This window comes from Gekko japonicus, unplaced genomic scaffold, assembly GCF_001447785.1.
Source record: "Gekko japonicus isolate JY-2015 unplaced genomic scaffold, Gekko_japonicus_V1.1 scaffold971, whole genome shotgun sequence".
In the NCBI taxonomy this organism is placed as follows: Eukaryota; Metazoa; Chordata; class Lepidosauria; order Squamata; family Gekkonidae; genus Gekko; species Gekko japonicus.
This window is the reverse complement of record NW_015173151.1, coordinates 316533-327248: the sequence shown is the minus strand read 5'-3', so window position 1 is coordinate 327248 and position 10716 is coordinate 316533. Positions and strand designations below refer to the sequence as shown.

Below are 10716 nucleotides of genomic sequence, written 5' to 3'. Positions count from 1 at the left end.
CTTACAGTCCTACAGCACTTTCACAAGAAATGGAACCAGACTTTGTGCCTTTAAGCACTCCTCAACAGTCATCAGCCTGAAGCTTTTCCCACCAGCATTGCTCTTCTTGTTTAGGATGTTTGGGAAAGCTTCACCTATAGAAGGATGTCTTCCTTGAAGAGCTACCCCTCGCCCTAATAAAAACTAACAATTTTGAGCAAAATGGGTTTTGTTTGCTGTGCAATTACTACAAACCAGGCTTCTGGGTAGCTCTGGCGGCCTCCCTTTGCTCCCTTAGCAACTGTTGCTAAGGGCTGCGCAGATTGAGGGATCGAGAGGGGGAGTAATAGCGCGTGCGCATTGGGGGTAAAGCGGCTGAAAGGGAGAAGGGTCTCTACAAGAGGCCTTGGGGGGGCGAAGCCATTTTCCGTAGAAGTGGAAGGGTGCCTAAGAAGTATTGGGACATTCCATGTCCGTCTACGCGGGGGTGAAAGCGGCTATAGTCAACATTACGGGTGAGTCTATTGTCTGGATGGGGGCGGGATGAGAATGTGCAAGGTTGCGAGATAGGTAGAGCATTTCTGTGTTTCGCTGAGGGGTGTGGCTGCATCAGTTATTATCTCGCCGGGGCGAGTTCAGTACAAACGGGGGTTTGTTGCAAAGTAGCGTTTATTTCCCGCGATAGGAAGTGAGTGGGTAGGTACAGCCTGCCTACAAGAGGTTAAAATTATGGTCGTTAACCAATGTTCCCTCTAAGCTGTGGAGTCTTGTGAGCAAAAATTCTACTTGGTGAGCTCCTGGCATTAAATTTGTGAGCGAGGGATTTGGCTGCTGCATACATTAGTTTGCTCTGGAGCCCTCCTTCCTGAGCTGAGACAAAAATGTGTGAGCCGGAGGCTAAAAAACTATGAGCTAGCTCCCACTAACTCAGCTTAGAGGGAACACTGTTGTTAACTCTTCCAGTAGGTGACAATGTACGTTGCCCAGCTATTGCCGAGTTCAGGGAGGAGGGGCAAGGAATCCAGATGGGGGATTAATAACTGTTGACAAAATGGCCACCCTTCAGCTAATATATGCATAAAAGTAATCATAGTCCGCAGTCTGGTTCTCATTCCTTTTCAAAAACTCTGCAGAAAATTGTTCGTATTTTACAGATTGGGGAACAGCTCCTAAATGATGGTTTGTGCAAAGCTATTCAGTGAAGCTGGTTGTCAGTGGATTGCTGAGCACTGAAAAAATCCAACTTTAATAGACGCACAATAGGTTTAAATCATACCTATATACAAAAACTGCATGTGTCTCAGTTGCTTGAACTGTTGCCAACATTTTCCTGTCATGGTGGGACTATTGTGTATCTAATAGCTGAACAGAAAGTGGAAATTCAGCATCTTCAGACATTAAAATGCCATGCCTTCTGGTGGTTTTTTTTAATGGTACTTATGCTGCGGTGGCTCAAGTGGTTAAGACACAACTGCAGGCTGTGGAAGGTCAGTAGTTCAGCAGTTCGAGACCCGGGTGCCGCATGATGGAGTGAGCTCCCATCTCTAGCTCCAGCTCCTGCCAACCTAGCAGTTTGAAAGCAAGAAACTGCAAGTAGATAAATAGGTGCCACTTCGGTGGGAAGGTAACAGCGTTCCGTGTGCCTTGGTGTTTAGTCATGCCAGCCACATGACTACGGAAACGTCTTTGGACAGCGCTGGCTCTTTGGCTTTGAAACGGAGATGAGCACCGCAACCCTAGAGTCGGATTTGACTGGCTTTCAAGCAAGGGAAACTTTACCTTTACTATGCTGATATTAAAGGATGGGGATGGAATCTCTACCGTGTTCAGTTATAGCTACTGTAAGCATCCCCCAAAACTTATGATACAGGCAGGGTTGCCCGCTCTGGGTGGGGGAATCCCTGGAGATCTCAGGGGTGGAGCCTGGGGAGGGGATGGACCTCCGTGGGGTACACTGCCATAGAGTCCAACCTCTTATCTGGAGATCAATTGTAAGCGCAGAAGATCTCCAGGCCCTACCTGCAGGCTGGCAACCCTAGATACAGGTCCTTTGATAAGGTGGCTAAAATTAAATTGTTTTGTCTTTGATTTGCCTGAAGAGCAAAAAATGGTGCAGGAACAACTACAGGCACACACTGTGTTGTGAAGATTTCTTGTATCCTGAAGTGGGATGAACTATTCACCAGAGGCCGTGCAAGAAGCTTGTTTTCACTGCTTGGACTCCAGCCACACTCTGAGAAACTGCTCTGTTGCAAATGGCGTTAGAACTGTACAGTTGTTCATTTTGAAAATATTGGTCGACATCCAGGGTCTTGTGAGTGACGGGAAATCCCAGTTCTTTGCCGCCACCCTGGCGCCCCCATCCTGCCCAAGTGCTCCCTATGCTGATTTCACTTCCTTCCTGCATCTCTGCTTGTCCCCCAATTCCAGCCGTCTGGTTCTGCTTTCTATCCCTTCTTGCTCAGGTTCTGCTTTCTTCTACCTTCATCTCTCTGGGGGTGCCATTTTGAGTTGCTACAGCAACCCAATATTCTGCAGGAACGGGGCGGGGAGGATATTATACAGACATCACTTTGATTTGGAGACACTCTTCCAATATTAAGTTGTTTCAGCAGTTGCATTTTTCTGCAAAGCTTTGGGTTCACCGAAGGCTGCCAATCGCCTGGTGGAGCCGGGAGATCTCAGGGAATTACAGGTGACCTCCCAGACTAGAGAGACCAGTTCCCCTGGAGAAAACGACAGCTTTGGAGGGTGGACTGTATGGCATTGTACTCCGCTGAGGTCCCTTCCTAGGCTCCACCCCCCCCCAATCTCCAGGAATTTCCCAACCCATTGTTGGCAACCCAAGGTTCACTTGGGTTATGTGACCTGTTCGTTGAGGTCAGGGCTGGTCCTGCTTTGTAGTCAGCAAATACTCAAGTTTTCCTTCCCTGCAGGTGCTGTTCTTACCCATTACTACCATGCCTACCCTGGAACCTGAGCAGCTGTCCATCAGGGAAATGAGAGAGGATGAAGCATCAATTGTTTTGGAGCTTCTGAAGGTGAGACTGAGTACTAAAGAACACCCAGCCTCGGGGATCCATCCCTTGGAGCTTCTTTCTTAAGCCAATTAAAGGGTTTAACACATGGAGACAATTTGCTGTGGTTTCCCCTATGCTGCTATGGCTGCCAGTTCAGCACCAGCAACGGGGCTCCCTCATGGTAGATTTCCCCACATTTTCCATGATCCAAGGCTCCTGCCGCTACCATTTCCTCCCTGGCACCAGAGGGTTTTAAAAAATGCACACTACTGGATCACTCTAGGATTAAAATCACTATCTTCTAAAGTTCCCAGCTTTCTTGCTTTTAAAAGGAAAGTCTTGAGCCTTTTTTTGTTGCAGAGTTTTAAGGGGGGGAAATGCAAGCTGTACAATTCTGCAGTGAAAAGGACTAGAGCAGGGGTCCCATCCAGTGTTCCCTCTAAGCCGAGTTAGTGCGAGCTAGCTCACAGTTTTTTAGCCTGCGGCTCACACATTTTTGTCTTCGCTCAGGAAGGAGGGCTCCAGAGCAAGCTAATTTATGCAGTAGTCAAATCGCTCGCTCACAACTTTAATGCCAGCGGCTCACAAAGTAGACGTTTTGCTCATAAGAACTCCACAGCTTAGAGGGAGCATTGGTCCCATCCTTTTTGAGCCAGAGGGCACGTTTGGAATTGTGGGTGCAACAACAAAATGGCTGCCAAAAAATAGCTGCCGTAGGCGGCGGAGCGAGACACAAGAGAGGATTACCAGCCAAAGTTCCCTCTAAGCTGTGGAGTCTGGTGAGCAAAAATTCTACTTCGTGAGCCGCTGGCATTAAAGTCGGGAGCGAGTGATTTGGCCACTGCATAAACTAGTTTGCTCTGGAGCCATCCCTTCCTGAGCTGAGACAAAAATGTGTGAGCTGGAGGCTCAAAAACTGTGAGCTAGCTCACACTGACTCAGCTTAGAGGGAACACTGATTACCACTCAACTCAACTTTAGTAATACAGTACAGATCCTTGTGTTGTGATGGCAGCTGCTGCCAAAGCATTTTTTTAAAAAAAAATCTGCACAGTCAATCGGAAGCCTTGCTGAGCAAAAGCTTCACCTGGCTCCGCCCAGTTCCTCAAAAAACTTGGTTGGTTTCAGAAAAGGTGTCGGCAAACACCACGGTGCCCACAGGCACCATGTTGGGGATCCTTGGACTAGAGAGACTTCCCTTTTAAAAAAAGATGACATTTGGGGAATTGTCCATTGTTGTGATAAATCATTATAACGCTCAGGGCTATTTTTGGGCAGGAACTCACAGGAATGGAGTTCTGGCTGGCTGCTGAGTTGGCCACGCCCAGCAGGAGCTCATTAGCATAATAGGCCACACCCAACTGCAGAAACTCATTAGGATTGGCTACATTAGGGGTGTGTGGCCTAACATGCAAAGGAGTTCCTGCTACAAAAAAAGCCCTGGGTTTTGACAACAAACAAGGTAAACAGAATAAGAAGCAAAAGGTGGGTGTGGCTGGATGACCACACTTCTTGTAACATGGGGGTGCGGCCTAATGTGCTAATGAGCTGTGCTGTCAGGGGTGTGACCTAATATGCTAATGTGTTTCTGCTGTTGGGTGTGGCCTATTATGCTAATGAGTTCCTGCTGGGCTTTTTCTACAAAAAGAGCCCTGAGTTATTAACACTAATGATTTAGCAATTCCCATTTTGTTTTATTTTCAAGCTCTTTAGTACGAGGAGGGAAACAGCAGTCACAAGGAGCTGGGACATAGACAGTGATGCTGTTATGGGTGAGACCAGGAAACAGCTGTACTTTCCTGGTGATGTTATGGGTAAGACCAGGAAAAGTCCTGTGCTTTTCTGTCCACACGGCAGCTACCCTGACACTGCTGCTCCCTTTCTGAAAAGACTGGAGTAAAGCAGGTATGAGAAAGGATGTAAAAATCCAGGGCAAACCCAAGAGGTGCACCCTAGCACCATGACACAGTGGGGAATTAAGGGAGGGTAACCAACTTCCCTGCATTATCCAAGCTAGGGCAAAGATCCCACGTGTAAGACTCTCCGAGGTATATCTCCTTCCCCTACTGGTTTCTGGATCAAGTTGTCAACTTTTTAAGTGGTCTCAGTAGCCAAGCCTTTAACAGGCCTGAAGGTAGGGCTACCAACCTCCAGTTGAGTTCTGGAGTTTCCCCAACAGTATTACTGATTTTCCAGGCGACAAAGTTCAGCTCTCCTGGAGGAAATGACAGTTCCTTCCCTTCCCCGGATTCCACCCTCTACAGGCAACTGCTCCCAAATCTCTAGGAATTTCTAAAGCCAGAACTGACAAGCCTACCTGATGCCCAGATGATAACGGGGAATAATGTTTTAACTCCATGCTGCAAAATGATCCACTTCCTGATCTCCGCACATTAAACTGTCACTAAAGACACAAAGAGCAGGCCGGGCTGTTTTGTCCTCCTAGTAGTTAGCAATCCTAATAAAGAAGTTTGTCGGAGAATATCATCTGAAAAGCTTTAATAAGAAGATCAGTAGGAACAAGGCTCCCCGAAAGACTTTGCGTGTATCCTAAGTGATATTCTTTGCACAGCTGCAAAGAGTTCTGTGTGCATCTAGTTCATGAAGGGCAACAGCAAAATCTGTCCCCACACAAATGGTCAGTGGGAGGGGTTGTAGGATGCAGACATCTGGAATCCATAGGGGTTCTGTAGCAATTGCGTTGGGCGTTTTTGTGGGCAGCTCTGTGTGGACAGTTCCCTTCAGACGGTGGGGCACAAATATGGTATTTTAAAATTCTACTAGAACGCTTCTTCAGCTCAGCAGGGAGGGGTTATAACTGGTGGGGGATTAGGTCTGCAAAACCATTTTGGTCCTTGCACTTTAGTACCAAAAGGACAAAATGAAAATGAAGGCTAGCCTTTCTTTTGAAAGGAGCCAGTTTGGTGTAGTGGTTCAGTGTGCAGACTCTAATCTGGGAGAACTGGGCTTGATTCCCCACTCCTCCACTTGCACTTGCTGGATGACCTTGGGCAAGCCATAGTTCTGGCACAGCTGTTCTTGAAAAAGAGCAGTTTCTGTCAGAGTTCTCTCAGCCCCACCTACCTCACAGGGTGTCTGTTGTGGGGAAGGGAAGGGAAAGGAGTTTGTAAGTCACTCTGAGACTCCTTTGGGTAGTGAAGGGCAGGGTATAAATCCAATCTCCTCTTCTTCTTGAATTACATAGTGATGGGTACAGCCTAATGAGGAAAACATTTCTTCGGTCTCCTCTACAAGGCAGTTTTAATGATGGCTTGGTAAATAGGGAGATTTAGTTAATGTATAAATGAACCAATTACAGGCCTGATGATTAAAGATTTTTTTAAGCTGCTTTAATCAAAGGATATCTTGAAATACTACCAGTCTCCTCGTCACCTGTAAGCTAACATGAAGAGAAATGGTTCTGGGCACCACAGCTTCAAAAAAATGTTACAGATCTTACAAATAGGAAAGGATTTGAAGCCGAGCTCCAGGGATATTCAAGGGTCTAGAAGAAATAGGGAGAAATGCTAAAGGAAGAAGGTATATGAAACCCAAAGAATGAGGTCCTTTTATCGAAATGGTTTTCAGTTTGGCCCTAGAAGTTCAGGGCTGTTTATCTCTCTATTTTTTTTTCCTTGGCTGTACACAAGGAGGGAGGGCAGGAAGGGCTGCATCAGTGCTTAGTTCTTTTGGCCCTTCTTACACGCCCAGGTGAAATGCTGATCACCACTTTGAGGTCAGGAAGCAATTTTTCTCCAGGCCAATTTGGCTGGAGATTCTGGAGGGTGTTTTTTTTTTTTGCCATCTTCTGGTCATGAAACAGCGGTCATTGGGGGTGAGGGGAAGGTATTTGAATTCCCTGCATCGTGCAGAGGATTGGACTACATGACCCTGGAGGTCCCTTCCAACTCTATGATTCTGTGATTCTAAGGCATTATGGAATCTTCTTTGAAAGCCTTCAGGAAGGCAAAACAAACATGTTTGGCAGTAGCTTGAGTATAGAATGGCCTGCCTCAGGATGGGGTGTGATCTTATTGATCCCCCCCCCCCAAAAAAAATACACCTTACACAAACCTTACTTCACCTGCCTTTCTTTGTGTTTATCCTCCCACCAGGACGGATTCAAGGACACGGACAACCGTCTGATCTTGTATGTGCTGACACGGCCATTGGCGCTGCTCTTGATGGCCGTGGGGAGCAGCGGCCTGCGCTTCTTCCTGAACTCTTTCGTGGTGGCGCTCGTGGTGCCCGTGCTGCTCACGGTCGTGGCTCTGAAACTCCTGCTGTGGCGCTCGCCAGACCTGAGGCAACTCTATGCCTACTACAATGCTGGTCGGCGTGGGCTCTGGGTGGCTGTGTATGACGAGGACGACATCTGTGGCTGTGTGGCTCTGGAACCCCGGGACGGGGAGCCCCACACGGCGGAGCTCAAACGCTTAGCTGTCAATCGCTGGTACCGGCGCTCTGGCGTGGGCCGCCGCCTCCTCCGGTTCTTAGAAGCTCAGGCTCGTGCTCAGGGCTTCAAATGCCTGGTGGCCCAGGTCTCAGTCGTCACCAAGGCGGCCATTGGGCTCTTTGAAAGCAGTGGCTACAGTGTGAGCAGTGGGCGCCAGTGGTTGGGCTACACTGTCCAGCAGGTGTTCAGCAAGGAGCTGTAGCCTCCACGCTTACGAATTAAGTGTCCGAGCTGCTCCAGGGACCCCGACAGGGATCGCACGTGGCCTCGATTTGGGGGGGAAGCACAAAGCTCCCCAGACAGGCTGTGCTGAGCGAGCCATCCTGAGCCTCAAACATGGTAGTTCTGCTCTGCTAGGAGGCCTTTCTCCGCCTGGGATGTGACGATGCTGCACGCAATCAAACGTCACTCTGGGTAAAAGGCTGTTGTTTGAGCCCATTCCCCATCCTTGCACGTCAGCCCCCCTTTTTCACCGAGGGGTTCCAAGAAAAGCCATCTCAGATATCTCTCCCTCATTTTGGGGGAACTGGAATGAGCACCACCTGTAACCCTGTCTCCTGTCTCAGACCAGGGCTGTGTATAGTCTACTGCGCACATCCAGTTTTTTTGCACCAGGACAACCTCACGTCCTGTGATCTGAGTCACTCATGCAAATCGAACTCATTGTTTTGCAAAATTTATTCTCATTCTGCTACTCAGAAGGAAGGCATTATGAGCACTGAAACCTAACCTGCAAGTCACTTCACAACACACTAGCAACAGTCTTCCTACGGTCCCAAGAAGCACACTCCCACTACCCACCCACCCCGGCAACCTAGAGAAAAGCTAAGATTTCAGGATGCTGAATTCTGGAGATTTGTGATAGGCACATCCTGGTTTTTGTGTTATGAGTCCAGAAGCAGCCCTCTTCCTCGCTTTCTTGATCAGTCGTTTATTTGTGCTACACGTTTAGGTTTTGTCAGGCTACATACATAAAGGCATAATTTCAGTGTTGAGTCACTGTGGGAAGCATATTCTCAGCTGTCGAGAACTTGTGTACAGCTGTCTCTTGAGAGCAGGCTTTTGGTTCTTTTAGTTTACAGCAGAAACAGAATTTGCACTGTGTTGGTTGGCCAGGCTGTTTATGAATCAGGAAGCAATTTTCCCACCCCTTAGATGCAGCAATGCACAGGGCTGATGAGGAGCCCCGTTTACAAGACCTGGTTTACATATACAGCGGGATGAGCCGGGCCAAACCCTGAGGTGTTCAAGTGCTTCAGACAGCAGATGGGAAGATCGCTTTTTGGAATACTCTCATTAAAAAAAAAAAAATCCTGCAACTATAAAAGCCAGCAGAGCAAGAAAGGGAAGATAGTCTTTTCTACTACGGTTGTAGCTTTCTATTAACAAAGGTTTTTTTAAAAAATTGGAATCTGTCACTTGCACTCTGAAGTGGGGAAGGCCACTGATTTCAACAGAAACGATTTGAGCTTTATGCGTGACTGCCTTTTGTGGTGGGCTTTCAGGTCTGTAAAGATGTCTTGCCACATCTGATTCTGTTCAGATGCAATATAGTCCAGATTCACCAGGAGCAGGGAAACTGAGTCCCATTTGCGCGGTATACCAGGCAGCCTCCTTTCCAAATCCTGGGTCAAGAGAACTCAGCTGTTGCACTCAGAAATGTATGTTGCACTTCCATTAAGTGAACACAGACGTGCTTACTTTAACATAAATAATTTATGTTTTGTTTAGATACTTGAGTTTTTGCAAAATTTGGCAGCAAAGTTTAGTAAGAAAGAAAGAAGCAGGGGATATGACCGTGACCTGCATTTTATTTATTTATTTATTTATTTCAATGCAAAAAGCAGAGCCTTGCCCTCCGCAACCTTGGTGTCTTTGCAAAAGAAACCGTGGGGGGGGGGGCTCTGACTTACCTACCCAGAGCTACGATTTACCAGCCCCAATTCTCTGCCCCTGAGAAACTGATGAGCAGGTGAAAAAAATGGTCTTCATGTAGGGATATTCTAGGAATTTCCCCTGTGTGGTAAAGACCATAGAGACTATGGAAGACAGCCTAGAACACCACCTGTAAGTGACATCGCTTCCTCCCCAATATCTACCCTCCCCAGGCAACCCCTCTCCAAATGTGGCATTTGTTTAGGCAGTGTTGGGATCCCTGGTGGGGGTGGGGGAGGAATGCAGCTTGAAGGAGAGAGTTGTGGTGGCAGGTGGAAGAAGGATTACACATGCATATAAACATCACACTGTTTTGCCTTCACTGTGACCATGTGTCCCAATGGGAGCTGTTTACTTTGCTCCATAGGAGTTAATGTCCTTGGACTGGCAATTCACTGATGTGAAGGGAAGGTATGCACTTGAAGACGTCGATGGGGCCAGGTATAAACCTGCCTCTGGTGTCTCCAGAGTCTGGTCTAAACAATTTCACCTCTTTTTGTTCTGTAGAACTCAACAGCCACTGAGACCTGACCCATCCTTTACTTGCATTGCCCTCTGCTTCTTTATCTGCACATGGCCAGTCCCTAGCATCACAGAGCCCCCAAGAACTTATTTTTAATGTATATTGTGGATGGGTCAGGTGGCAGCCCTGAAAACGGGGCATATTGAGCCCTGCCTAAAAGCATGAATGATGGCTGCAAGGGCTGCCTGGTCTACTGAGGATTGGCAGCTAGCTGCTCTGATGCCAGATGCATTCCTTTTGTTAGCAGTGCCCAGGTTTGCATGTGTTTCCGACGGGTCTGAATAAAGGCCAAGTCTGTTTGTTACCAAACTTAGGCTCGTCAAGATAGAGTCTCAAACTGACAAAGAACCATCTCCTGGTACAGGAGAAAGACTTTGGCTCAGGGAAGAAATCAGTTCTGTAGCGGAAGCAACAAAGCTTGGGAGCTGCATTTTGCAAGAAATGAGTGAAAGGGTGCAGCTTTTTTTTATGTACAGGAGGAAGAAAACTCCAGCTGGAAACTGCCTCCCTTGGAACAGGCGAGCCACTGGCTGAAAGAAGCAAGCATGAGCATCCTAACGCATGTACAGATGCAATTAATCATGACAAGAACCTTGTGAGGTAGATTAAGAATTGGACACTGTCACGGATGAACACAGCGCTGTGTGGATTTGAACTTGAGTCTCCCAGATCCTAAGCTAGGCCTCCAAAGTTGTAAATGTTTGCATGGGGGTGGCCAGAGAGTGGGCTTGCAGTACATGGTGGTTATTTCAAAGATGGTAAGATGTTTACTGCGCAGTGGAGTGCATTGCAAGGGTGTGCGT

General features: G+C 47.6%; 1 protein-coding gene across 1 annotated transcript; it reads left to right on the top strand.

Annotated features, from left to right (window-relative positions):
• Window positions 1-404: 404 nt before the first annotated feature.
• On the top strand, window positions 405-8260 carry NAT14 (N-acetyltransferase 14 (GCN5-related, putative)). Its single transcript, XM_015422381.1, has 3 exons — window positions 405-494; window positions 2916-3020; window positions 7115-8260. The coding sequence occupies exons 2-3, from the start codon at window positions 2940-2942 to the stop codon at window positions 7655-7657; spliced, it is 624 nt and encodes a 207-aa protein (XP_015277867.1). The 5' UTR covers window positions 405-494; window positions 2916-2939; the 3' UTR covers window positions 7658-8260.
• Window positions 8261-10716: the final 2456 nt, after the last annotated feature.

What these genes read in the sequence shown, in the direction of transcription:
- NAT14 (XM_015422381.1), top strand. Translation starts at nt 2,940, where the DNA reads ATGCCTACCCTGGAACCTGAGCAGCTGTCCATCAGGGAAATGAGAGAG. An exon ending in TTGTTTTGGAGCTTCTGAAG is followed by an intron (nt 3,021 to 7,114) that starts GTGAGACTGAGT and finishes TCCTCCCACCAG; the next exon opens with GACGGATTCAAGGACACGGA.